The sequence below is a fragment of the Myotis brandtii genome, unplaced genomic scaffold, assembly GCF_000412655.1.
Source record: "Myotis brandtii unplaced genomic scaffold, ASM41265v1 scaffold49, whole genome shotgun sequence".
NCBI classification, from domain to species: Eukaryota; Metazoa; Chordata; class Mammalia; order Chiroptera; family Vespertilionidae; genus Myotis; species Myotis brandtii.
In genome coordinates, this window is record NW_005368707.1 from 4,136,922 (window position 1) to 4,164,329 (window position 27,408).

The 27,408-nt window shown below is 40.6% G+C and overlaps 1 protein-coding gene across 2 annotated transcripts in view; it reads right to left on the reverse strand.

Moving 5' to 3' along the window:
• Positions 1-27,408, reverse strand: part of ARMC4 (armadillo repeat containing 4) — a 221,512-nt gene that overhangs the window by 143,539 nt on the left and 50,565 nt on the right. For both annotated transcript variants that reach the window (XM_005876555.2, XM_014548019.1), the window contains 2 exons: positions 2,755-2,901; positions 2,143-2,352 (listed from right to left, as the gene is read on the reverse strand). In XM_005876555.2, the coding sequence (XP_005876617.1) occupies positions 2,143-2,352; positions 2,755-2,901 (357 nt within the window). The remainder of the gene's footprint in view (positions 1-2,142; positions 2,353-2,754; positions 2,902-27,408) is intronic.

Sequence of the window (27,408 nt, forward strand, 5' to 3'; positions counted from 1 at the left end):
GCCAGGCGGAGGGACCCCCCTCCCCCAGTGCACAAATTTTTGTGCACTGGGCCTCTAGCTTTTATTATAAAAGTAATCTACACTAAGAAAAGAGAAACATGCAAATTGGTGTCACTCCGCTACACCCACCAGCCAATCAGGATGACTATGCAAATTAACCAAACAAAGATGGTGGTTAATTTGCATATGCAGGCGCGGTGCAAAGACTGAAGACGACTGAAGACTGAAGAGGCTTGGCTTCTCCGCTGCAGCAGGAGCGGAGAAGCCAAGCCTCGCTGCTGCAGCCCGAGCAGAGAAGCCAAGCCTCACTGTGGTGGGACCAACGGCCTGGGTCCTGGGTGCCGGAAGAAAACTGGTGCCAGCAGCCAGGGGAAGGAAGGCCTATTGCGGGAATCTTCGTGCAATGGGCCTCTAGTACTTCCATAACAAACTGACATATATTTGAAAATAGGAAGAAAATTTGGTAATCATTTCATAGAAAACTCCTATCAACAATTTTCTGTGTTTATTTCAAGTGTCTTTTCTATAATTTTTAGGTAGACCTTTAAAAATTGGGTGAGAGGTACCATTGTTTTTTAATCCTGTTATGATCTTATATTACATTAAATATTCATTTATCCTTTGTTCCTAAATAAACATCTAAAATACACCACTGATAACATTTACAGGGAACTCATACAACTTAATAAAAGGAAGATAAATGATCCAATAAAAAAATGGGAAACGAACCTAAATAGATACTTTTTGAAAGAAGACAGAAGGAAGGCCAAGAGACATATGAGAACATGCTCAAAGTCACTAATTATTCAAGAGATGCAAATCAAAGCGACAATGTGGTACCATCCCACACCTGTCAGAATGACTATCATCAACAAATCAACAAACGACAAGTGCTGGAGAGGATGAGGAGAAAAAGGAACCCTCTTGCACTGCTGGTGGGAATGCAGACTGGTGCAGCCACTGTGGAGAACAGTATGGCATTTCCTCAAAAAACTAAAAATGGAACTCCCATTTGACCCAGTGATCCCACTTCTAGAAATATATCCCAAGAAACTAGAAACACCAATCAGAAGGGATATATGCACCCCTGTGTTCATAGCAGCACAATTTACCATAGCTAAGATCTGGAAACAGCCTAAATGCCCATCAGCAGATGAGTGGATTAGAAAACTATGGTACATCTACACAATGGAATACTAAGCTGCTGTAAAAAAGAAGGAATTCTTACCATTTGCAGCAGCATGGATGGAACTGGAGAGCATTATGCTAAGTGAAATAAGCCAGGCAATGAAAGAAAAATACCACATGATCTCCCTCATTTATGGAAAATAAAGAACATTATAACCTGATGAACAAAAAGATAGATACAGAGGCAGTAAAGCATCCAACAGACTGTCAAATTACAGCGGGAAGGCTGGGGAGTGTTGGGGAGTGGGGGTAAGTGATCAACCGAAGGACTTGTATGCATGCATATAAGCACAACCAATGGACACAAGACACTGGGCAGGGGGTGGGATGAGGGCATGTGAAGTGGGTAGGGGAGACTGGGGGAAGGTCAATGGGGAAAAAAAAGGAGATATATGTACTACTATGTGTAATACTTTAAACAATAAAAAATAAGTAAATAAAATACACCATTGATAGAGCTTCAAATAGGCATTTCTTATGGATATACTGCAAATTATTTTATTAATCTCATATTGCAAAACAACTGTTTTCAGTTGGCACTCTTATGTGTAACAATAAGATGCGCCTCTAACCGTCACCTTGGGGACAATCTTCATGGTGATATCACCACATTGGAGGGAAAGGCTACCAGACTGCTTTCTACTGCACAGGCTTTCACCACCCCTCACCAACACTGCACACAGACATGAATGTATCCCTACGAATGTGATAGGTGAGAACTACAACGATTTTTAAAATTTATATTTATTTGAAAAGTAAGGTGGAACATGTGTTTTGCCACTTGCTAATATAAATACACAAAAATAATTTTCAAGGACTTGGTGTATCCAAAGAAGATTCTCAGAATATGCCCTGTGGTTATCTAATGTCTGGGAGTGGCCAGAAAGGACAGCATGGAGCTGACATTTCCATGCCAGCTGCTGCGCTGCTGCTGCTGATGTCAGTGGTACTCACCAGTTTAGTGATGCCCCCATGGTGTCTCACTGCCCACCTGGCTCTTCTAAACTTGGCAACATTCGCAATTGTCTCAGCTGCCAAACATTTCAGACTCTTATGTGGAGAATCAAGTATATTAACCATAATTGGTAAGCCCCCAAGGTCAACAATATTACGTCTGATTTGAGGATTATGACTGATTTCCTTCAGGATTTTTAATGAACCAATCTAAATGAGAAAAAAAAGGTTATAGATGAATGTGTGCTTAATACAGAACCAGTGCTATATTTTTTAAAATTCCAAGTCTACCAAAAATCCTTCCCCAATTAAGTTTTTAGAGAAAAAATTTCTATTTCTAGGTGTTTCACATAGCCTATATATTTCCCTTTAATTATATAAACAAACACTCATCATTTAAAAAGCAGATACTAATGAAAAGAACCAGATAGAAAAAAGAAAAGCAGAGAGATGAGAAGAGCAGCCAACAGTAGAAGGAGCAAGTTATCTTAGCAGTAATAATAGCAGATAAGGCGAGAACCAGGCAGTAGGAGTAGCAGACACCTAGCACTAAGAAGAGACCATGAGAAGGTATAAAAAAGGTCCCTCATCCATTGTAAAAAAGCCACTCACCTTACATTTGACTTCATCTGTATCAAGTAAATTGATTAAAACTTCAAGGCCTCCAACATCCCTGATTGCCAACTGGCAGGTCTCTTGCGCTAAGTTGAAATCCTTCATTGAACACAATGCAATCACTGTAGCTGTCTGATTTCCTCCCTATAAAAACACCATGCCACAGAAAGGTTCAATAAGATCATTCTCTACACAGTTATGACTCCATGAAGGGGGAAACATGTCTCCCATACACATGGCACATTACTTTTTTAAAAAGTTCTCTGAGCAGGTTATAATGTGTTAAATGAACCGTGTAGAGCTAAAGCACAAAAAAAGCTGTTCAGTGTTATAAAACATTATTCCAATTAAGCATCAACATTTAAAGGTGGTCTGTGTGTTTTAAACAGCTACAACATTAGGTGGTATTAGTGTATTCAATATGCAAAGGGCAAACCTTGAGAGAGCGACTAAGGAATGTAAGTTTTATGCAGAAGTAACAGGCGGTTCCTGTAGTTCTCAACACTATACTCTGCTATGCAAACCATGTCTGAAAATTATTCTTACAAATATGCATATGGCCTTATATATGTGTGTACATTCTTACAACTGGGAAAACCTGGAGAAAGGGAAACCATGTGGGAGGCAGTACAACAATCCATATTGAGAACAAAAGAAGGTACAATAAGGGCAGTAGGGTTGTGAAAGAGGTAGCAATTTTTTTTAAATTGAATTTATTAGGTGACATTGGTTAATACAATTAATAGGTTTCAGGTATATAATTCTATAATATATCATCTTATATTGTATTGTGTGTTCACCACCCCAAGTCAAGTCTTCTATCATAATTTATCACCCATTTATACTTTTTTGTAGCTAATGATTTATGTATGGTAAGTAGAGGGTAGTATTGCCTATAGACGTGGTCGGCAAACTGTGGCTTGCGAGCCACATGCGGCTCTTTGGCCCCTTGAGTGTGGCTCTTCCTAAGCCTTAGGAGTACCCTAATTAAGTTAATAAGAATGTACCTACCTATATAGTTTAAGTTTAAAAAATTTGGCTCTCAAAAGAAATTTCAATCGTTGTACTGTTGATATTTGTCTCTGTTGACTAATGAGTTTGCTGACCACTGCACCATCTTCGACATCCCCAACCCCCTTTCCCTCTGGTAATCACCATACTGTTGTGTCTGTGAGTTTTGTTTTTGTTTTATTTTGTTTTGCTTAATCCCTCCATCTTTTTCACCTCTCCCTACAACACCTCTCCCATCTGACAGCTGGTAGGCTGTTCTCTTTATTACTCTGTTTCTATTTTGTTTGTTAGTTTATTTTGTCCTTTAGGTTCCACATATAAGTGAGATCAGGTGATATTTATCTTCCTCATACAGGCTTATTTCACTTAGCATAATATTCTCCAGGTCCATACATACTGTCACAAGGGTAAGATTTCCTTCTTTTCTACAGCCAAGTAGTATTCCATTGTGTAAATGTAACCAGTTTTTTATCCACTCATCTATTGATGGACACTTGGGCTGCTTCCAAATCTTGGCTATTGTAAATAGCGCTGCAATGAACAAAGGTTTACATATGTTCTTCAAATTAGTATTTCAGGTTTCTTGGGATATATTCCCAGAAGTGGAATTGCTGGATCCATAATTAATTTTTGAGGTAACTCCATACTGCTTTCCACAGTGGCTATACCATTCTGTATTCCAACCAACAATGCACAAGGGTTCCCTTTTCTCCACATCCCCACCAACACTTATTTGTTGACTTATTGATGATAACCATTCTGACAGGTGTGAGATGATATCTCATTGTGGTTTTAATTTTCATTTCTCTGATGATTAGTAACATTGAGGATCTTTTCATATGTCTATTGGACATCTATCTGTGTGTTCTCTTCAGAAAAGTGTTTATTCAGGTCCTTTGTACATTTTTAAATTGGATTATTTGTTTGTTTGTTTTTTGGTGCTGAGTTTCATAAATTATAAAGTTTGGATATTAACCTATCAGATACCATGTCATTGGCAAATATGTTCTCCCATTCAGTGTGTTCTTTTTTTTGTTGATGGCTTCCTTTGCTCTGCCAAAGCTTTTTAGTTTGATTAAATTAATAATTTTTAAATTTATTTTTTGTTTCCCTTCCCCAAAGAGATATATATAAAATAAAATATTGCTACAAGAAATGCTTTCTTCTAAGATTTTTATGGTTTTGAGTCTAACATTTAAGTCTTTTATCCATTTTAAGTTTATTTTTGTATAGGATGTAAGAAAGTACTCTAGTTTCTGTGTGTGTGTGTGTGTGTGTGTGTGTATCTGTCCAATTTTCCCAATACCATTTATTGAATAGACTATCTTTACCCCATTGTATGTTTTTGCCTCCTCCTTTCAATACCAGTTGACATAAAGGTGTGGATTGATTTCTGGGCTATCTATTCTGTTCCATTGATCTATATGTGTTTTTATACCAGTACCATGCAGTTTTGACTACTATGGCCTTGTACTATAGCTTGATATAAGGTACTGTGATACCTCCAATTTTGTTTTTCTTTTTCAAGATTGCTATGACTATTTGGGCTCTTTAGTGGTTCCATATAAATTTTTAGGATATTTGTTCTAGTTCTGCAAATACACCACTGGTATCTTGGTAGGAATTGTGTTGAATCTATAGATGGCTTTGGATAGTATGGACATTTTAATGATATTAATTCTTCCTGTTTATGAACACCTTATATCCTTTCATTTATTTGTGTCTTTTTAAATTTCCTTCTTCAGTGCCTTTTAATTTCCCCAGTCTAGGTCTTTTACATCCTTGGTTAAATACATTCCTAAGTATTTTATTATTTTTGAAGCAATTGTGAATGGGATTGTTTTATTAGTTTCCCTTTCTGGTAGTTCATTATTAGTGTATAAATATGCAACCAATTTCTGGATATTTATTTTGTATACTGCTACATTGCTAAATTCATTTATCAGTTGTAGTAGTTTATTCGTAGAATTTTTAGGATTCTTTATATACAGATCATGTCATCTGCAAATAATGACAGTTTCACTTCCTCCTTTCCAATTTGGATGCCTTTCATTTCTTCTTGTGTGGCTGCTGTGACGGGGACTTCCAGCACTATGTTAAATAAGAAGGCAGACATCCATGTCTTATCCACAATCTTAAGGGAAACACTTGTAGTTTTTCCCCACTGAGTATTTTGGCTGTGGGTTTGTTATATATGGCCTTTATGACATTGAGGTATATTCTTTCTATTCCCAGTTTGCTGAGAGTTTTTATCATAAATGGATGCTGGATTTTATCAAATGCTTTTTTACATCTATTGATACAATCATGTGATATTTATCCTTCATTTTATTTATGTGGTGTATCACATTTATTGATTTGTGGCTATTGAACCAACCTTGCATCCCTAGAATAAATCCCACTTATCATGGTGTATGATCTTTTTAATGTATTACTGGATCTGGTTTGTTAATATTTTGTTGAGAATCTTAGCATATATGTTCATTAGAAATATTGGCCTGTAATTTTCTTTCTTTGTCATGTCTTTATCTCAGTTTGAAATTAGGATAATGCTGAACTTGTAAAATAAGTTTGGGAGTCTTCCCTCCTCTTAAATGTTTTGGAACAATTTGAGGATAGGTATTAGTTCTTCTTTGGATGTTGAGCAAAATTCACCTATGAATCCATTTGGTCCAGGACTTTTATTTGTTGGGAGTTTTTGATTATTACTTCAGTTTCACTAGTTGTCATTTGTTTAATTAGATTCTCTGAATCTTCCTGATTCAGTTTTGGAAGATTGTATGTTTCTAAGATTTAATCAATTTTGTCCAGATTGTACAATATGTTGGCATATAGTTGTTCATATTTTTTTACAATCCTTTGTATTTTTTTTTTGGCATCAGTTATTATTGCTCCTCTTTCATTTCTTATTTTATTTTATCTCTCTTTTTTCCTTGGTGAGTCTAGTTTGTCAATTTTGTTTATCTTTTCATAGAACCAGCTCTTGGTCTCTTTAACCTTTTTTATGTGGTTTTTTTTTTAGACTATTTCATTTATTTCTGCTCTGATCTTTATTATTTCCTGCCTCCTACTCACTTTGGGCTTTGTTTCTTATTCTTTTTTCAAGTTCCTTTAAGCGTAAAGTTACATTTTTTATTTGAGATTTTTCTTGTTTTTTGAGATAGGCCTGTGATGTTATAAATTCCCTCTAAGGACTGCTTTTGTTGTGTCCCATAGATTTTTGGTTGTTGTGTTTCATTTTCATTTGTTTCAAGGAATCTCTTGATTTCTTTCTTGATTCATTGTTAATCCATTTATTATTTAGTAGCATGTTATTTAGTTAGCCTCCATGTCTTCGTGTGTTTTTTGAGGTATTGTTTTCTTGTTTTGATTTCTAGTTTCATAACATTATGGTCAGAAAAGATGCTCGATATAATTTCAATATTCTTAAAATTACTGAGACTTGTTTTGTGTCCTATCATTGGTCTATCCTAGAAAATGTTCCATTACACTTGGAAAGAATGTATACTCCACTGCTTTGGGGTGAAATGCTCTGAAGGTATCAGTTAAATCTATCTGGCCTAGTGTATCATTTAAGGTCATTGTTTCCTTGCTGATTTTCTGTTGGAAGATCTATCCATTGATGTCAATGGGGTGTTAAATCCCACTACTATGACACTCTTACTGTCAATCTCTCCCTTTATGTCCATCAAAATTTGCTTTACATATTTAGGTGCTATGTTGGCTGCATGAATGTTTACAAGGGTTATATCCTCTTGTTGGAATAATCCCTTTATCATTATATAGAGTCCTTCTTTGTTTCTTACTATAGCTTTTGTTTTAAAGTCTATTTTGTCTGACATAAATATTGCTACCACAGCTTTTTTTTTTCCTTTCCATTTCCAATCTTTTTCCATCCCTTTACTTTTAGTCCATGTGTACTTTTCAGTCTGAGGTGGGTCTCTTGTAGACAGCATATATACGGGTCTTGTTTTCTTATCCATTCAGCTACCTTGTGTCTTTTGATTGGAGCATTAAAGCCATGTACATTTAAAGTGATTACTGATAGGTATGCATTTATTGCCAGTTTATTCTTTATATGCAATTCTATTAATAACTGGTGATAATGTAATGGGTAGCTGAAAGAGAAAAAGACAAAGCTTCACTTGACCACCTGACGTTTATAGGCAAATAAGCCATACACTGCATTATATGGGATATGGAAGCCGAAGGCCTGTTCAAACACCTTTGCTGTCTGCAGTTACCAAGAAAAAATGTCTCCAATTCGCACAGGAACACAGGATTGGACAGTTGAGCATTGGAAAAAGTCATGTGGTCCGATGAATCACGTTTCCAGTTGCATCATGCAGATGGCAGAGTGAGAATTTGGTGGAAACAGCATGAAAGCATGCACCCCACATGCATGAGTACAACCCTTCAAGCTGGTGGGGGCAGTGTTATGGTTTGGGGCATGTTTTCCTGGCATGATTTGGGCCCTTTAATTTGTGAATAGCACAACATACCTAAGTATCATTGCTGATCAAGTTCATCCTATCATGTTGATGGCGTATCCCAATGGAGATGGCTTCTTCCAACAAGACAATGCGCCATGCCACGGTGCTCGTATTGTGCAGGAGTGGTTTCAAGAACATGAGGGAGACTTTACCTTGCTTAGGTGGCCCCCACAATCACCAGATCTCAATCCAATAATTGAGCATTGGGACAATCAGGCAGCTGGTTCCACAACCATCAAATCTCACAGAACTGGACAGTGCTATTCAGGCATGGTGTCAGATTCTTCGCATCACCTTTTAACATCTCGTGGAGTCAATGCAAGAATAATCGCCACAGTATTGAAGGCAAAAGGTGGCCCAACGAAGTACTGATGGGATGGTCATAATAATCTGGCCACTCATGTTCAAATATATCCCACATTCAAAGGCTGTTAAATCGCATAGTTGACCCATATCTTCAGAAAAAAATCTCTTCTACTGTCGTGGTAAACAACCTGTTTGCCTATTTATAATTGTCTGGCCCTCTAGCAACTTCAGCGTGAAATTATAGCTAATTTGTCTACAAACATCAGATGGTCATAATAATCTGGCCACTCAGTGTATGTATATGTATATATGTATATACTAAAGGCCCGGTACACAAAATTGGTGCACGGGTGGGGTCCCTAGTTTCAGGGGCAGGACCGATCGGGGCCGGAAGGCCCCGGTGGGGTTGAGAGAGGAAGTGACAGTTGACAGGCCAGGTGCAGAAGGAACGGATGCTGGATGCCGACGCCACCATCGGTGCCCTGTCACCGTGGTTCCCCGCTTACCCCCTCCTCCTTCCCTCACGGCCACACTGCCACCAGGGCCTGCCAGCTGGGAGGAGGAACAGGGCCTGCCAGCTGGGGGGAGGGACAAAGGGAGAGACGGTGGGAGGTTGGCCACTGGGGAGGTTGGCCGTCTGCTGCCACCCATCCCTGGTTCCCCAGCCCAGCCCAGAGCCTGGCTCTGATCAGGTGATTGGGGCCTGCTGGCCAGGGGGAGGGATCACAGGATGTTGGCCAGCCAAGGGGAGGGACCACAGGAGGTTAGCCAGCCAAGGGAGGTTGGCTGTGGGAGTGCACTAACCAGCAGGGGGCAGCTCCTGCATTGAGCATCTGCCTGGTGGTCAGTGTGTGTCATAGCGACCGGTCATTCCAGTTGTTCGGTTGTAAAGGTTGCTTAGGCATATATATATACACATATACACACACACACACACACACACATACATATGTTTTTTTAGAGGGGCCCAGCACGAATTTGTGCATCTTGAAAGGAACTGTGGGCCACGAGGCTGTGGTGGGCACAGGGGCGGGTCTCAGCCCATCCTCTATGCTCCCGCCCAGCCCCTCCTGCCACGGCACCAGTTCTGTCTCTGCTGGCAGGCCTGCTCCCATTGCTGCTGCTCCCACATGCTGACAGCACCAGCCCCACTCGCACCTGCTGATGGCGCGGAGTGATTGGGGCCGGTGCCAGCAGCAGGTACGAGTGCGGCCAGTGCTGTCAGCGAGTGCGAGTGGCAACTGCTGCCCCAATCACCCCTCAGGAGCAGGGAGAGGTGGAGAAGCCCTCAGGGGCAATTGGGGCTGGCAGCTGCCACTCACACCCACTGATGGTGCCGAGTGATCAGGATCAGCACCGGGCACTGGCAGTGTGTGTGAACTGCAGCTCTGGTGCCAGCTGCAGGTGCGAGTGGGGCCATCTCTGGCAGTGGGTGTGAGAGGTGGCTGTTGGCCCTGATCACTCCTCAGGAGCAGGGGGAGGTGGAGAAGCCCTCAGGGGCAATTGGGGCCGGCAACCACCACTCGCATCGCACCGAGTGATTGGGCCAGCACCGGTGCCGGCAGTGGGTGCGAGCGGCGGCTCCGGCACCAGTAGTGGGTGCAAGCAGGGCTGGTGCTGGCAGCTGGTGCGGGCGCTGGCCAGGACCATGGTGCGCAGGAGCAAAGAATTTTCAGTAACCACCAGAGGCTCACCCTGATGACAGCGACTGGTGCCCTGCCTTGGTCTGGCATCCCCGCTGACCTGCTCCAACATTCCGCTGCGGCTGATGCCAGCCATGTTCCGCGCACGCCCCCTGCTGGTCAGCGCACGTCATAGCAACCGGTTGTTCCACCATTCGGTCTATTTGCATATTAGGGTTTTATATAGAGAGATATATGTAACGTATGGACTTAGCAAAAAAAATGAAAATTATATTCAAGCTGCCCAGCCCCCTCCATATCACACACATGCACAAACACAAATTCTTTCATTAATTCAACACAATATTTTACTTTTTAAATAAGAAACTGAAATGGCATTACTAGGGGGCAAGCATCAAAAGTGAAGATGAAAAGTTTAACCTTTCCTCTTAGTCCTTTCCAAAAAATTCTCTCTATATTGCTATAAATGTTATGAACTACTATCCTGTGGTGACACCACTGACTATTTACATTTTTATAATACTCTTCCTTCTAGGTAATCTAGGCTGTCCTCTATATCCAAAATTAAGTTTAGCATGACAAGAGCCTTAATTTTATTGTTTACATTTAAATTAATAAGTTTTGTTCTTGCAGCTCTTATGTCCTTTTCTCAATATCAACAGAAATTTTAACACCACCTAGTTTCCCATCAAGTTGGTTTTGAAACATCAAATAATAAATCCTCTATGTACTATTGTCAGTTTCATAAATCCCGTTGTTTGTGAGCACAGGACCACCACACACTAGCACTTCTGGTGCCTCTTTTAGAAAAACAAAAGGCAGATATTTTGTAAACCGTAAAGAAGAATCTAAATGCTAACCATAATTATATTAAAGAAAATAATGTAGAAAAAAAAACAAAGCAAATAAGAAAAACAATTCATCAAACAAGGCTCTTTTTCTGATTTTAAATGGTTAAAAGGAGACAGAAAGTTCCCCTAGGGTACCTGAAGGAACAGAGCTGGGTTCCTACATTAAAAGTCTGAAACTGCAAACCAAAAGCTTCAGATAGAGAGTTCTGTAGGCAGTGGCTTCAGACTCAAGCATGACTGGAAAGCAGATGTCAGACAGCATGTCATGCCTCATTCAAGCCAAGAGAGTCTCCCCACTAAGGCCCAGCTCCCTGAAGAAGAGAGTACTGTCCTGACATTCTCAGCTGTGCATGATCGAGGGCCTTCTTGACTGCTACCCTTGCATTATATTTTCTTTGGTAGCAATTTTACTCTTTATACATTCAGCACAATCGTAGTTTCCTATTTCATTTTAAGGTCTCTCAATTTTTCTCTTCTAGACTATTTCCATCCTTTGAACTTTACTTCATTATTTATACTATAACCAATGAAATAAATTTTTTAAAAGTCATAGAATTGCAACAGGTGCCCAAAAGGCAAGACTATATATTTTTCTGAATTATCTCTAGGCCATTTTTGAAGCCAAAGGATGGAAATTTAATATTAATCATTAAAAGTTAGATCGCTATAGAAAAAAATTCTGTAAATCAAGAACTTTTGCTGAAAATCTGGAAACATATTCACAGACTTGAGGGATTTTTTTAGAACAGTTTTATATTAGGAAAAGTTAGTTTTTCCACATTTCAGGATTTAGTTCTACCGTTGTCACTGACCATACTCCCCAAGGGGTTATAAATCTTTCAGAATGAATACCCGAGGATTGGAGCCAAAATATTCAACATACAGAGCCACAAATGTTAGCCAATTGCTATTCTTTAAATACCAGCTATGTCAAAGGATTTTCAAATGTTCGTTCTCCTTTACCAAATGCCATAAACATCAAACTGTGGAGAAGGAGTGAAAATATGCTCCTTTTCTAATTATTTCTGCCCTGGGGATGTAATTAGTTGCCAATCCTTATTTTCACAATTTATCATTAATTTGCATTTGTGAGAATTTTAAGAGATGGAGAAAACATAGTAAAATATTATTTTACTAGTTGCTGAAGGGTTTTGAAGAATGCTTCCAATAAGCTTTTCTACTCCTTAAATTAATGTAATTCTTTGGCCAGTTGTCTTCCTGCCCCTGCTTCTTGTCAGACATCTCCTGGCTCTGTCCACCTTCAGGTATTTTGCAGCTCACATTCCTTTCTACAACCGGGAGGCATTTGTTCATTGTCACAATCAGTTTCAAACATGCAAAGGTTGAATTAATATTGCTTTCTCTCATTTTTCTCAAAATTTCTTTTTGAAAGATAAGATAAATAAAAGACATTTTTATAAATAATGTTCTTCATTGTTTTAAGTAAAATATTTGAAATAAGTATTATTACCCTATTTGGTGTACAAAGCAATGCACCCTCACCCTTGTTGCTGCTGATAAGGAACAAACAAACATTTACTAAGTTGAGATGAGGAATGTATTCAAGATCAAATAAAGAAGCAAGTTGCCTCAAATCATTTTTGTATTCTCTCATTCAACCAATTGACATAATTATTATTCCCCAAGTCCAATGCTATGCCTCTGAGACATCAGATAAACAAAAACAGAGATGGTATTTGCCTTCGTGGAGCTCACAGTTTAGTGGAGAAAAAAGATTTTAATTTTTTATCCCATTCAAATATGTAAAAACTTTAAGTATGAGAAGTACTATAAGGGAGAAGGGCATGGGACTATGGATGCCACAATAGGGAACTTAAACAAGGTGTGGGGGTCAGAGAAGGTTTCCCTGAGGAATGTATGTCTGGACTGAGGTCTGGACAAAGAGCAGGAGCTTTCCCTGGAGAAGGAGGGAGGTGATGAAAGGCACGTCAGTCAGAGGAAACAGTATGTGCAAAAGTCTTACATTGGAGTGGAGGTTGGCATGTTGAAGACTTAAAGAAAGGCAGTGTGACTGAGACCCAAAGAGTGGGTGGTTTAGTGGGAGGAGATGAGCAAGGTGGGCAACAAAACCAGCTGGCCAATAGGCCAGGTTGAGAATTTTAATCTTTATTGAAGATTGATAGGAAATATTCAAAGGCTGTTGTTTTGTTTGTTTGTTTGTTTGTTTGTTTGTTTTGGTGGTGGAGTGGAGGACTAACATGAGCTGAGTATATTTTGAAGAAATCATTCTGGCTAAAGAGGCCCCTGGCTGGAGGAGGCAAGTGTGGACGTGTGGAGACCACTCAGGTTACAGCAGCTATGCAGAGAAAAGGATAAAGAAGGGGATAACTTGGATTAGGAAACCAACATGATTTATCATGTGTTGTAACTTAAGAAAATAGAGTAACTTAAGAAAAAATACTACAAAGCTAGTAGGTGAAACTCTGATGGGCAATATAATCACAGTGTAATCTTCAGCTTACTGTCAGAGCCTCATATGACAACAGTGAAAACAGAAGGCAAAGAGGCAGGACTGGGAACAAAGGACCCTCTTTTCCTGTTCCCCACCGTCTGCAATCAAGGGGCAGCAGGCGAGACCTGGTGAGGTGACACAACCATCACACAGCCATCCAGCTAGCTTTCTATGCTCTCAGCACTGTTTCTTCCAAACACGCCACTCAGCCAGAAAAGGGAGCCTCTGCCAATGACTGTTTATTAATGACAACAGAGGGCCTGGTGCCCAGCATTGAGGTTTGGCTTACAGATGCTCTTCATCTCCCAGGATCAGAAATGGTAAAAAGTCAATGCTCCAAGTGAGTGGCACGTGACCACATAAGTCAAGGTAGTAAAATATACTGCTTTGACTTCTGCGTATTTGCAAACCGATTTTATACTGATGATTCAAGCCTCATAAACCTAAGACTCAAGAGATGAGACCAGAGAACTCCAGGAAGGAAAATTAGAAAATACTGTTCCAGAAGAAACAAGAAATTTGACTCAGACTGTTGTATTACAAGCTTGCTAAGAATTTGTATTAGGGAGTTGGTAAAAAACAATGCAAGGATTCCCCACACATTCTTTTAAAATAACCATGGAACATTTATAGATATTGACACTCCACTGGAATGTGCTAGTCATCACAATGAGGAAAAATTTGTATCAAATGTAACTGTTTTCCTAAAAAGATTAGAAGAGTAACTGAATAATTGTGATAATTAATTAAAATATCTCAGTAAAGTGGATGGATGCAAGAGACCCATTAAAAAATGAATTACTCGAAAAAAATGGCAGCTGAATAGGCAGACCTGTTATGCTCCTCGTCCAAGGACCAGACTAGAAATACAACTAAATTGGAGAACATTCACCTGGAATTACCAACTGAGGTCCACCCGAGGAGGAGACCTACCAAGGAAGGACAGAAAACACCTGGAGACTGGTAGGAAGGGTGAGGTCGCAAGAGTTGCTGACCCAGTTCCCAGGGCAACAGGCTGGCAGGCAGAGCGTGAGGAGGAAGCACTGGGCTACAGAGGGTCTGTTCCCTCAGAAGATAGAGGACCAGACCCCAGGCGGGCTCCTAGCTCCGCAGCCCAAAGCACCAGAGCCGAGACCCACGGCCCACATAACATCCAGTTGTGAGGCAGAGTCTGGAGCCAATCAGAGAGAAAGCTGCAGTTTCGTTCTTGTTTTGTTTTGGTGGGGTTTTTGTTTTGTTTTTTCTCTAAACCCAGAGCACAGAAGGTTTCATTTTCAACTACTCAACCAAGGCTTTGGTTCAGGGAGGGAGGCACAGACTTGAGGTGCCTGAGGAGAGGCTGCGCTTGGGAAGCAGGGCAGGGAGATGTGGGAAAGTAGTAGCCAGACCTGCATTTGGTCGTTCATGTGCATCCAAACCAAAATGACCATTTTTCCTGAGAGAAGCTAGCCAGTGATGGCGAACCTATGACACGAGTGTCAGAGGTGACACGCAAACTCATTTTTTTGGTTGATTTTTCTTTGTTAAATGGCATTTAAATATATAAAATAAATATCAAAAATATGTGTCTTTGTTTTACTATGGTTGCAAATATCAAAAAATTTCTATATGTGACACGACACCAGAGTTAAGTTAGGGTTTTTCAAAATGCTGACACACCGAGCTCAAAAGGTTCACCATCACTGAGCTAGCCTCCCCCAGTAGCCCCAGGGCCAGTGATACAGCCTGCCCCACCCTCAGGAGCCCTGCACACCACATTTGCTTTTCAGTGAAAATAAAAGCAGAGGCCAGGCTTATGGGTCTGAACAGTCTCAAGGAGCCCTCAGTGACTGGATTGGAGGGGGGGCTGTCTTCCCCACTATTCTGGGAACCAGACTTAAAAACTCCAGGTTCCCAGCCAACCCTGTTGGTCTCCATATAGGATCTCTGTCCAGCCAAGGGCAGAGTAATATTTTGGGACACTCTCGGAGGAGTAGCCCTGGGACAAGAAAATACACCCACCATATTCCCTGAAAGCTAAACAGCACCCTCCCTCCCCCACCTCCTCCACCTAAAGCCCTTTAAGTAACAGACTTTTGAGTGATTATGATTGACAGATGGCTAGCAGGCACAGGCAGGCAGAGGCTGAGTCCAGGATCCAGGGAAAGTTTGCTGACCCAGCCCTGGGCCCTGTACTGCTCACAAAACTACCTTAAAGGACAGATTAGCCCCTCCTGCTTGCAGCTAAGGACTGTGGAGACAGACAAAAGTGGTGGATCACTTGGAGCTTCAAGCAGGTTGCTAAAAGCCAAAGGACAATGCCTGACTGTGGTTAGCACCTAAATACCTAACAGGAAGCCCAAAATTGGCAGACAGAGGAGTGGGGTCCAAAGCAAACTCCCATGGGGTATTAAACTCGGCTGAAACTAATGCCTCTTCACTTTTTTTCTTCCTCCCTTTTCTCTTTTTTCAGTTTTTCTCTTTCCTTTCTTCTTTTCCCTTTTCAAATTTATCTTCTTTATCTATCTGCTTTAATGATTTGTTATTATTCTAGTCTCTGTTGTTTCATTCATACATCTAATTTTCCTCTTCCCTTCTCCTCAATTTTTTTTTCATTACTCATTTTTCTCTCTCTCTTTTCTTTCCCCTTTTTTTTCCTCCTTCCTTCTCATCATTTTTCTTTTTCTTATTTTAGGTCTATCTGTTTTCTCCTCCATTTTACTTTCCAAAATTTTTTCTTATCTTTTCATTTCATTCTCCCCTCCTTTATTGTAAACTGTTTCCTTCCCCTATTCCTCTAATTCTTTATTTTATTTTCTTTATTTCAGCTCTGCATCTACATATTCTGCCCCCCTTCTTGCTGTTTTTTTTGTTTGTGCTTTTTTTGTTTCTTTTGTTTTCTCCCCATTTTTTCCCCTTTTCTTTTGTATCTATCATTCTTGCCCTCTTTTCTCTTTCCTAATACTCTCTTCTTTGGTGGTTGCTATAGGAGTCTGGTGTATGTTCTTGCTTTGTTTCTTTTATGTTTTGTCTTGTTGAATTTCATTCTGTTCAGTCAGCATCTCCGCAACAGTTTGCACAACATGGTCATGGGTGAGCCACATAGTCAGCCAGCCTGAGAGAAGAGACTCCATTCACGAATGGGACAATAATATTCTAGATCAAACTACAATAGGAGAACCAAAATAACTCAAGTAAAGGGTTTTCCTAGAATACCCAGCTCAGGAGAGCTAAGAGACTGCATCACTGGGTCCCACAAAACACCTACTACACAAGACCACCCCCAAAAATCTGGGAGGCATAGCAGTTTGATCCAATATACAGAAACAAACACAAAGGGACAGCAAAAATGAAAAATGGAGGAATTGCAAGAAAAGGAACTAAATGAATTGCAGGCAAGCAATTTGCCAGATAAAGAATTCAGAATAATGGTACTAAGGGGCTCAAACAATTCATTGAGAACTATAAGCAACTTAATGAGAATTATATGAAAATTAAGGAGAATATTAAGGAACTTAATGAGAGCTACATCAACTTGAAAAGAGATGTTGAAAGAATAAATAAGAATCAATTGGAAATTATTAATGACATAGCTGATAATAAACACCCTGGAGGATTCAAAAGTAGACTAGAAGAAGCTGAAGACCAAATCAATGAATTAGAAGATAAGGTAGAAACAACACCCATTCAGAGCAGCAAATGGGAAAAAAAATTAAAGCAGGAGAGTTTAAGGGAGCTTTAGGACAACATGAAACGAAAACAATATCAACATAATAGGGCTGCCAAAAGGAGAAGATGCTGAGCAAGGAATAGAAGACCTGTTGAAAGTAATAATGACAGAAAACTTCTCTGACTTGGGTAAGAAAAAAAATCACACAAGTCCAAGAAGCACAAAGAGTACCAATCAGGATGAGCCCAAAAACACCCATAACAAGACACATAATAATTAAAATTGCAAACTTTAAAGACAAAGAGAATTTTAAAGGCTGCAAGAGAGAGACAAAAAGTTACTTAGAAAGGATCTCCCATGAGCCTATCAGCTGATTTCCTCAACAGAAACACATCAGGCCAGAAGGGAGTGGAATGAAGTATATAAAGCAATGAAAAACAAAGGAACTGAATCCAAGACTACTCTATCCACCAAGGCTTTCATTCAAAATTGAAGGTGAAATCAGGAGCTTCCCAGACAAAAAAAAAAAAAAAGCAACTTAATGAGAATTATATGAAAATTAAGGAGAATATTAAGGAACTTAATGAGAGCTACATCAACTTGAAAAGAGATGTTGAAAGAATAAATAAGAATCAATTGGAAATTATTAATGACATAGCTGATAATAAACACCCTGGAGGATTCAAAAGTAGACTAGAAGAAGCTGAAGACCAAATCAATGAATTAGAAGATAAGGTAGAAACAACACCCATTCAGAGCAGCAAATGGGAAAAAAAATTAAAGCAGGAGAGTTTAAGGGAGCTTTAGGACAACATGAAACGAAAACAATATCAACATAATAGGGCTGCCAAAAGGAGAAGATGCTGAGCAAGGAATAGAAGACCTGTTGAAAGTAATAATGACAGAAAACTTCTCTGACTTGGGTAAGAAAAAAAATCACACAAGTCCAAGAAGCACAAAGAGTACCAATCAGGATGAGCCCAAAAACACCCCATACAAGACACATAATAATTAAAATTGCAAACTTTAAAGACAAAGAGAATTTTAAAGGCTGCAAGAGAGAGACAAAAAGTTACTTAGAAGGGATCTCCCATAAGCCTATCAGCTGATTTCCTCAACAATAGGCCAGAAGGGAGTGGAAGCCGAGCTCACAGCTGGTGAGCACAGCGGCAGTGGTGGGAGCCTCTCCCGCCTCCACAGCAGTGCTAAGGATGTCCGACTGACGGCTTAGGCCCGCTCCCCATGAGGCGGATATCTCCTGAGGGCTCCCAGACTGTGAGAGGGCACAGGCTGGGCTGAGGGACTCTCCTCACCAAACCAGCAATTCAAGAAAGAGTTTATTACCACCAAACCAGCAATTCAAGAAATCCTAAAGCAGTGGTTCTCAACCTGTGGGTCGAGACCCCTTTGGTGGTCGAACGACCCTTTCACAGGGGTCGCCTAAGACCATCCTGCATATCAGATATTTACATTACGATTCATAACAGTAGCAAAATTACAATTATGAAGTAGCTACGAAAATAATTTTATGGTTGGGTCACAACATGAGGAACTGTATTTAAAAGGCCAGAAGGTTGAAAACCACTGTCCTAAAGGGACTGTTGTAAGAAGAAGAAATAGAAAGAGATGGATGAAACCAGGCATAAGGAATAAAAATGGCAACAAAAAGTACCTATCCTATATAATAAAAGCCTAATATGCTAAGTGTCCAGTCGTCCAGTTGTCTGTTCAACCAATCAAAGCGTAATATGCTAATGAATGCTAAGGCCACTCAACCTCTTGCTGTGACGTGCACTGACCACCAGGGGGCCAACAGTCTACTGGTCGACAAGTCACTATGATGTGTAATGACCAACAGCAGGCAGACGCTCAAAGCAGGAGCTGCCCCCTGGTGGTCAGCACACTCCCACAAGGGGACTGCCACTCAGCCAGAAGCCGAGCTCACAGCTGGTGAGCACAGCGGCAGTGGTGGGAGCCTCTCCCGCCTCCACAGCAGTGCTAAGGATGTCCGACTGACGGCTTAGGCCCGCTCCCCATGAGGCGGACATCTCCTGAGGGCTCCCAGACTGTGAGAGGGCACAGGCCAGGCTGAGGGACTCTCCTGAGTGCATGAATTTTGTGCACTGGGCCTCTAGTCAATAATAACCTTAAACATAAATGGATTAAATGCTCCAATCAAAAGGCATAGGGTAGCTTAATGGATAAGAAAACAAGACCCATATATATGCTGTCTACAAGAGACACACCTCAGAACAAAGGACTCACACAGACTGAAAATGAAGGGATTGAAAAAATTTTCCAGGAAAATGAAAATGAAAAAAAATCTGGGGTAGCAATACGCATATCTGACAAAATAGACCTCAAAGTGAAGGCCATAACAAGAGATAATGAAGGCCACTTCATAATACTAAAGGGATCAATACAACATAAGGATAACTCTGGTAAACATATATGTACCCAATATAGGAGCACCTACATATGTTTTTAAAAGTCTGGAGGATATCAAGGGAGAGATTGACGGCAATACAATCATAGTTGGATAGCTCTTCTAGACAAAAAATCAACAAGGAAACAGCAATACTAAAAGACACAGTAGATCAAATGGAATTAATTGACATTTTCAGAACATTTCACACCAAAGCTACAGAATATACATTCTTCTCAAGTGCACACGGGACATTTTCAAATATAGAAAACAAGTTAATACACAAGCTAAGTCTCAACAAGTTCCAAAAGATTGAAATTATATCAAGCATCTTCTCAGATCACAATGGCATAAAATTAGAAATCAGCTAAATTCAACACGTGGAGGCTAAATAGCATGCTATTAAACAATAAATGGATTACCAGAGAGACCAAAGAAGAAATAAAAAATATCCTGGAAAAAAATGAAAATGAAAACGCAACAACCCAAATCAATGGGACACAGCAAAAGTAGTCCTGAGTGAGAAGTTCATAGCACTACAGGCCTATCCCAAAAACACAACAAAAGCTTTTAATAAGTTACTTAACCATACAACTTAAAGAATTAGAAAGAGAACAATAAGAAAAGCCCAGAGTAAGTAGAAGGAAAGAAATAATAAAAGTCAGAGCAGAAATAAATGACATAGAGACAAAAAAAAATACAAAAGATCAAGAAAACCAAGAGCTTGTTCTTTAAAAGGATAAATAAGATTGATGAACCTCTACCCAAACTCATCAAGAAACAAAGAGGACACAAATAAACAAAATCATAAACAAAAGAGGTGAGTGACACCTGACCCTACAGAAATACAAAGGATTATAAAAAAAATTATCTTCCTCCCTCAAGCCTCCTTTGCTCCCTCCACCATTTCTTCCTTCTTCCCATTCTCCTTTTAAGTTCTACCAGCTCCCCTTTAAAACTTTTCTTTCCTCCCTCTTTCTCTCTCATCCACACATTCTTCTCCACTTACTTCCACTGTTTTAATATCTATCTACCTACCTAATTATCTTTTTTTCTTTCCTGACTCCTACTTTTAAAATCTGTCCCCAGTACACAACTATACTTGATTTTCATTATAGCTCCTACAGTTCACTCACACATCCTCTTTCCTTCTTTAACTCTGCTCTCTAATGACTCCTTTATAAAGTTCTTCCCTCCCTCCTTTCCTTCTTAAAGGTTCTGTTGCAGGGGGGTTAACCCCCAGCCCAGGGCTCAGCCCTGACCAGGTGTTCACCGCCCCCCATTCCCCGGCCTCCCCACCGCTGTCCTGCTCCCATTTCCTGCCCGGAATGCCTGGCCCAGCGAGGGTGGCCAAGGCCCGCATGGCCTGGGCGCTGCTGCCACAAAGGAGTGCATCTGCCCAGAAGGCCTCGGACCATCCTCCACTTTGTCCCAGACCCATGGGTGCCTCCCTGCCAACGGCCGCCACTGACCTCCTCCTGTGTCTGGGTGGGGCACCCCGCTCTGCTCCGCCTGCACCCTGCCCCTTGCCAGGTGCACCTACTCTGCTTTCCTGTGGTTGCCACCCCCTTCTGTATGCAGTTTCCTTCCCCTCCTATTGTGTCCTATCCTACCCCGGGCCTTGCAGCTGACTGAGAAGAGGGCAGCCTGCTGATGTGGTCATGACGTGACGCTGTAATGGACAAATTTGCATATTCCTCTATTATTAGATTAGACTAGAGGCCCAGTGCACTAATTCGTGCATGGGTGGGGTCCTGCCGGCCCAACCCCAATTGGGGCAGATCAGGCCGGGTCTGTCAGGAGGAGGAGACGACAGGAGGTTGGCCAGCTAAACCACCCCTATCGGGGTCCGATCAGGGCCGGGCCAGCTGGGGGAAGGGGTTGTGGGCTGTGGGCCTGCTGGCCCCACACCCAAATGGAGTGGGGGAGCCGATTGAAGGTCAGCATCTGGAGGAGGGGTTGTGGGAGGTTGGCCAGCCAGCCCTGCCCCCAAATGGGGTGGGGGGGCCGATTGGGGGCCAGCAGCCTGGGGGAGGGCCATGGGTGGTTGGCCAGCCCTGCCCCTGATCAGAGTGGGGGGGGCAATCAGGGGCAGAGCTGGCCAGGAGAGGGGCTGCAGGATATTGGCCAGCTGGCCCCACCCCTGGATTGGGCCGGTTCACTGGCTGCAGTGGGTGTCATAGTGGTTGGTCATTCTGGTCGTTATGACATTCTGGTCGCTGGCTTTTTATATATATGGATTCCCATTTCTCAGATGGGGAAAATGAGGCTCAGAAAGGTGAAGTATCTTGCCAAAGGTCACACAGTAAGTGGCAGAAGTGAAATTCACATGGGAGTATGACTCCAAATTCTACATCATTTTCTGTACTGCCTTTCCACATAGATAATGAGGATATTATTACAATGTGGAAAGAATGGGTGTTTTTCAGCCACATCTAGTAACATATGTTAGCACACTAATAAACCCCTCATTAGAGGGCCCTGATTTTTTGCTGAGCAGCACCAAAAGTCCTCTATAACAAAGATTATGGGAGTATACTAGTACTATTTAGTCAAGTGCTTCATTACCATTTATATATGTCTACATCTTAGTTGTACACACTTGCTCACATGAGAGTGTGGAGAGGAGTACCTAAAATCTGTGTTATGTGCAGAAAATGTGTTTTATGTCCACTGATGAAAACTGGTACAGAAAGGACTTGTATTGATGGAGGACAATACAGAAATTTTGAGCTAAATTGTGTTGACTTGCTTGCTACTGGAGGATCAGGATAGCTATCTTGCATTTGGGAAGATTATTGAGGGGATCCCAGATGGCTAAAATGGGATAAGAGTGGGAAAGGGCCCAAGGCATGGGAGCAGGAATGGCTTCAGGGAAAAGTTGGGCAGGGGAGTTGCTGGAGGGAATGATGGACATGAGTGGGCTTTTATCTTCCATTATCAGGGCAATCTACTTGGGAAACTCATCTGGTCTCATGCTATCTCCTCTCCTTCCTTTTCATATTTCTAGTAGGATGAAGATTTCAAAAGAATTAAATCTGTGATCACAAGAGATTTATGTATGTCATTTTTTTTAAAAAAAAAAAATTACTTGGGGAAACTGGGAGAGAAAAGTTTTTAATGAATTGTGCCCTACAGATAAGACCACATATTTGAGATTTACTTCCAATCCATTCACACTACTTAGTAGATTAGAGTCACACAACTCTCCCATTCCAATCTCTGTTATTTCTAACTATGCTGTTGACTGGTGTGTTTCTCTTTCGTCTTTCTCGACTACAAAATAAGGATAATAATAATGAAATATTGTATAGATATATTTTGAAGCACTTAATATTCCTTCAGATTAAAGCCTAACAAATCAAAGAGTAAAATAGGTATCTATGTTATTGCCACTGAGTAGGACAAATGACAGAAGAGCTTTAAAAGAGAGTGGGCCTGGTTATGATCAGTTTACTAAATTAAGAAGGAGTTAAGTTCTTAAAAGTGCAAATGGGTACTGAGTTTATTTTAAACTACAGACAGAATGGGTTCTTTCTCAATAGGAATCAAATTTGAAAATTCAAATAAAGCTGGGTCTTCTGAAAAACAATTTAAGAATAAAAAGACTTACATTGTAATGCATAATCACAATCACCTACTGAGGCCAAGGCTTGCCTTTATAAGCTAAAGTCAGCCGGGGCGTGGGCAAAAGCAGCCTTTGTATTCCAAGGGGCAAAGTCACAAATTCATAGCTGCTAACTATATACATTAGGATTAGCTGCAGCTGGTCATGGCTCAAAATTGATCAATAACTCCAAGTAAACAAGCATCTGGCAATAAGTGACAAAGCGCTAGCACATAGTTGAGACAACTGAAATCGGCTGGCTTACCACTCATGATTCACACAGTAATTAAGTTCTTTCACAACATAATTAGGTAACTGTTATGGTTATATTGGTCACAGGAAACAGGTAAGAGACAAGCAGGACCTCAAAAAAAAAGGTTAGTTTATTAATCCTCACCTGAGGATAGTTTTCAATTGATTTTGAGATCGAGTGGAAGGAAGGGGGAGAAATAGAGAGAGAGAAACATCTATGTGAGAGAGACACATGGATTGGTTGCCTCCCACATGTGCCCTGACCGGGGCCGGGGATCGAGCCTGCAACCAAGAACCAGAGACCCTTCAGTCCGTTGGCTGGTGTTCTATCCACTGAGCCAAACTGACTAGGGCTGTACCACCACTTTTTTATCTACTTGTCTGTTGATGGGCACTTAGGCTGCTCCCATAGCTTGGCTATTGTAAATAACACTGCAATGAACATAGGCAGCATAGTGTTTTGGGTTGTTTTGGCTATAAACCCAGAAGTGTAATCTGTCATGAGGCAGTTCCATTTTTAATTTTTTGAGGATCCTCCATACTATTTTATATGGTGGCTGCATGAATCTGCATTTCTACCAACAGTGCACAATAGTTCCTTTTCTCCACATCTTTGCCAACACTTGTTGTTTGTGTATTTATTGATGGCAGCCATTTTGACAAGTGTGAGGTGATATCTCATTGTGGATTTAATTGCATTTCTCTGATGATTAGCGATGTTGAGCATCCTTTCATATTGACCATCAGTATGTCCTCTTTGGAGAAGTATCTATTCAGGTTCTCTGTCTATTTTTTAATTGGGTTATTTGTTTTCTTTGGTGTTGAGTTGTGTGAATTATTTATAAATTTTGGATATTAACCCCTCATTGGATGTATCATTGGCAAATATGTTCTCCCATTCAGTAGGTTGTTTTTTTGTTTTGTTTTCTTGCTCAGCAAAACTTTTTAGTTTGATGCAGTCCCGTTTGTTTATTTTTTCTTTTGTTTTCCTTGTCAGAAAAAGTATCACTAGAAGAAATGTCCAAGGTTTTACTGTCTTTGTTTTCTTCTAGGAGTTTTATGATTTCAGGTCTTACATGTATACCTTTAATCCATTTTGAGTTTTTCCTGAGTATGGTATAAATTGGTAGTCTAGTTTCATATTTTTGCGTGTATCTGTTCAATTTTCCCAACACCATTTATTGAATAGACTGCCTTTATATGTTCTTGCCTCACTTGTCAAACTATTGGAGTGTGTTTGGGTTCATAAACAGTGATCATTATTTTTTATTTTTAAAAGATTCTTTTCAACAATAATAACACTGCACTATCTCCATCTCTTTAATTAAAACCTAGCAAAAGAGCATACTCTAATAGGTCTTCCAAAAATGACCATTAAAGTCCATTGTTAAGAAGTGATCCCAGTTTAATTAGCCCCTTATGCAAATGAAGAAAAACAAAGAAAAGAGAAAATAATAACATACAACAGCAAGGTCTGCAGGCTCAGGGCCTGATTTTCTTGACAGAGGGACAGCATAACCAGGCAACTGGCAATAAATTCAGAAACCTGGATGCTGTCCTGGCCCATAGCACCTTCTGTGTGGCCGGGAGTAAAGTATTTCTCAGCTTTTCCACCAATGAAACAAGGATCACACTAAGTGACATTCCAAAAGCCAAGTAATGGGAAAGGAATTTAATTAACTGGAATTCATTGCAAAGTACATCAAATTCCTACATGAAAAATCATATACAGGCATATCTCAGATACCGTGGGGTTGGTTCCAGACCATCACAATAAAGTGAGTATCACAATAAAAGGAGTTGTAATCTTTCTGCTGGTTGGTGTTACCTTCAATTTGTAAAAAACGCAACATCTGTGAAGCGCAAAGTGCCATGAAATAGGTATGCCTGTAACTGCCAATTACAACTTAGAAGAACTTTTTAACCAATTAAGGGATGGGGGTGGAATGTGTGCATGTGTGTGTTGAATCAGTTAATGCGAGATCATTAAGAAACTGAGCACCACAAAAGCAATCTTTAACCAAGGTTTTCAAGTATGACACTGTCACTGCTGAGAATCCATCCTCCAGACAGGAAATACAGACCATGCCAAGGAAGGAGCCTGAATGTTTCCTGGGAAGCCTCGTGAGATTTTTTATATGATCATCTGTTAGATGTCACTCTGAAGGAGAGTCTTGGTCCCTGCTAAGTAGGGGACGCACCTCACCCCTTCACTTTTCATGGCCTGAGAATTCTGAATTTGTGGATACATGACAGAGAATAACTAGCAAGACCCCTGGCTCACGTGAAAGATGAGACCAACACCGGTGTTTTATGAAACTGACCATATAGAATGAACCAATGAGGCACTACCCCTCATCAACTCATCTGGGTGGGGGTAGAGGATAAAAGTGTGGTGATGTTAGTTGTCATGAGAAGCTGTCACTCAGTAGTCTACAGCACCCATTTTCCACTGAGTGACATGTGTTCAGATAATATCACCATTCCCCTAGACCAGTGATGGCGAACCTATGACATATGTGTCAGAGGTGACATGCGAACTCATATTTTTGGTTGATTTTTCTTTGTTAAATGGCATTTAAATATATAAATTAAATATCAAAAATATAAGTCTTTGTTTTACTATGGTTGCAAATATCAAAAAATTTCTATATGTGACACGGCACCAGAGTTAAGTTAGGGTTTTTCAAAATGCTGACACGCCGAGCTCAAAAGGTTCGCCATCACGGTGCTGTCCTCTCCTCTGTTTTTACTCTTTTTACTTATGCTCTCCCCTCTGTCTGAAGTGCCATGTCCCCTGCATGTCACCAGACTGACTCTTGCTCCTTTAAAAAGACTCAGCTCAGCCCCTACCCTCATTCCATCCCATCCCAGGATTTTGTGGAAGAGCCACACTCAAGGGGCCAAAGAGCCACTTGTGGCTCGCGAGCCACAGTTTGCTGACCACTGCCCTAGAACATAGAAACAAAAATTGCCCCCATGGCACATTCAAGGCTGGTACCACATTTGTGAATTTACATTAAAAAGCCCATCATTTCCAAATAGCTGCAGCAATCCTTAGAAAGAAGAACAAAGTAGGAGGGATCTCAATACCAGTTATCAAACTGTATTACAAAGCCACTGTTCTCAAAACTGCCTGGTACTGGCACAGAACAGACATATAAACCAATGGAATAGAATAGAAAACACAGACATCAACTCAAACAACTAGCTCAATTAATATTTGACAAAAGAGGCAAGAACATACAATGGAGTCAAAACAGTCATTTCAATGTGTTGAAATGGTGCTGGGAAAAATGGACAGATACATGCAAAAATATGAAACTAGACCACCAACTTACACCATACACAAAAACAAACTCAAAATGGATAAAGGACTTAAAGGTAAGACGGGAAACCATAAAAATATTAGAGGTATCCACAGGCAGCAAAATTTCAGACATATGCCAAAGCAGTATCTTTAGATACAGCTCCTAGGACAATGGAAACTAAATAGAAAATAAACAAATGGGATTACATCAAAATAAAACGCTTCTGCACAGCAAAAGAAACCATCAACAAAACAACAAGAAAGCCCACTGCATGGGAGAACATACTTGCCAATATTATCTCTGATAAGGGTTTAATCTCCAACATTTACAGGGAACTCATACAACTTAACAAAAAGAAGATAAACAATCCCATCAAAAAATGGGCAATGGATCTAAATAGATGCTTTTTGAAAGAAGACAGAAGGAAGGCCAAGAGACATCTGAAAACATGCTCAAAGTTTCTAATCATCCAAGAGATGCAAATCAAAACAACAATGAGGTACCATCTCACACCTGTCAAAATGGCTATCATCAACAAATCAACAAAGGACAAGTGCTGGAGAGGATGCGGGGAAAAAGGAACCCTCCTGCACTGCTGGTGGGAATGCAGACTGGTGCAGCCACTGTGGA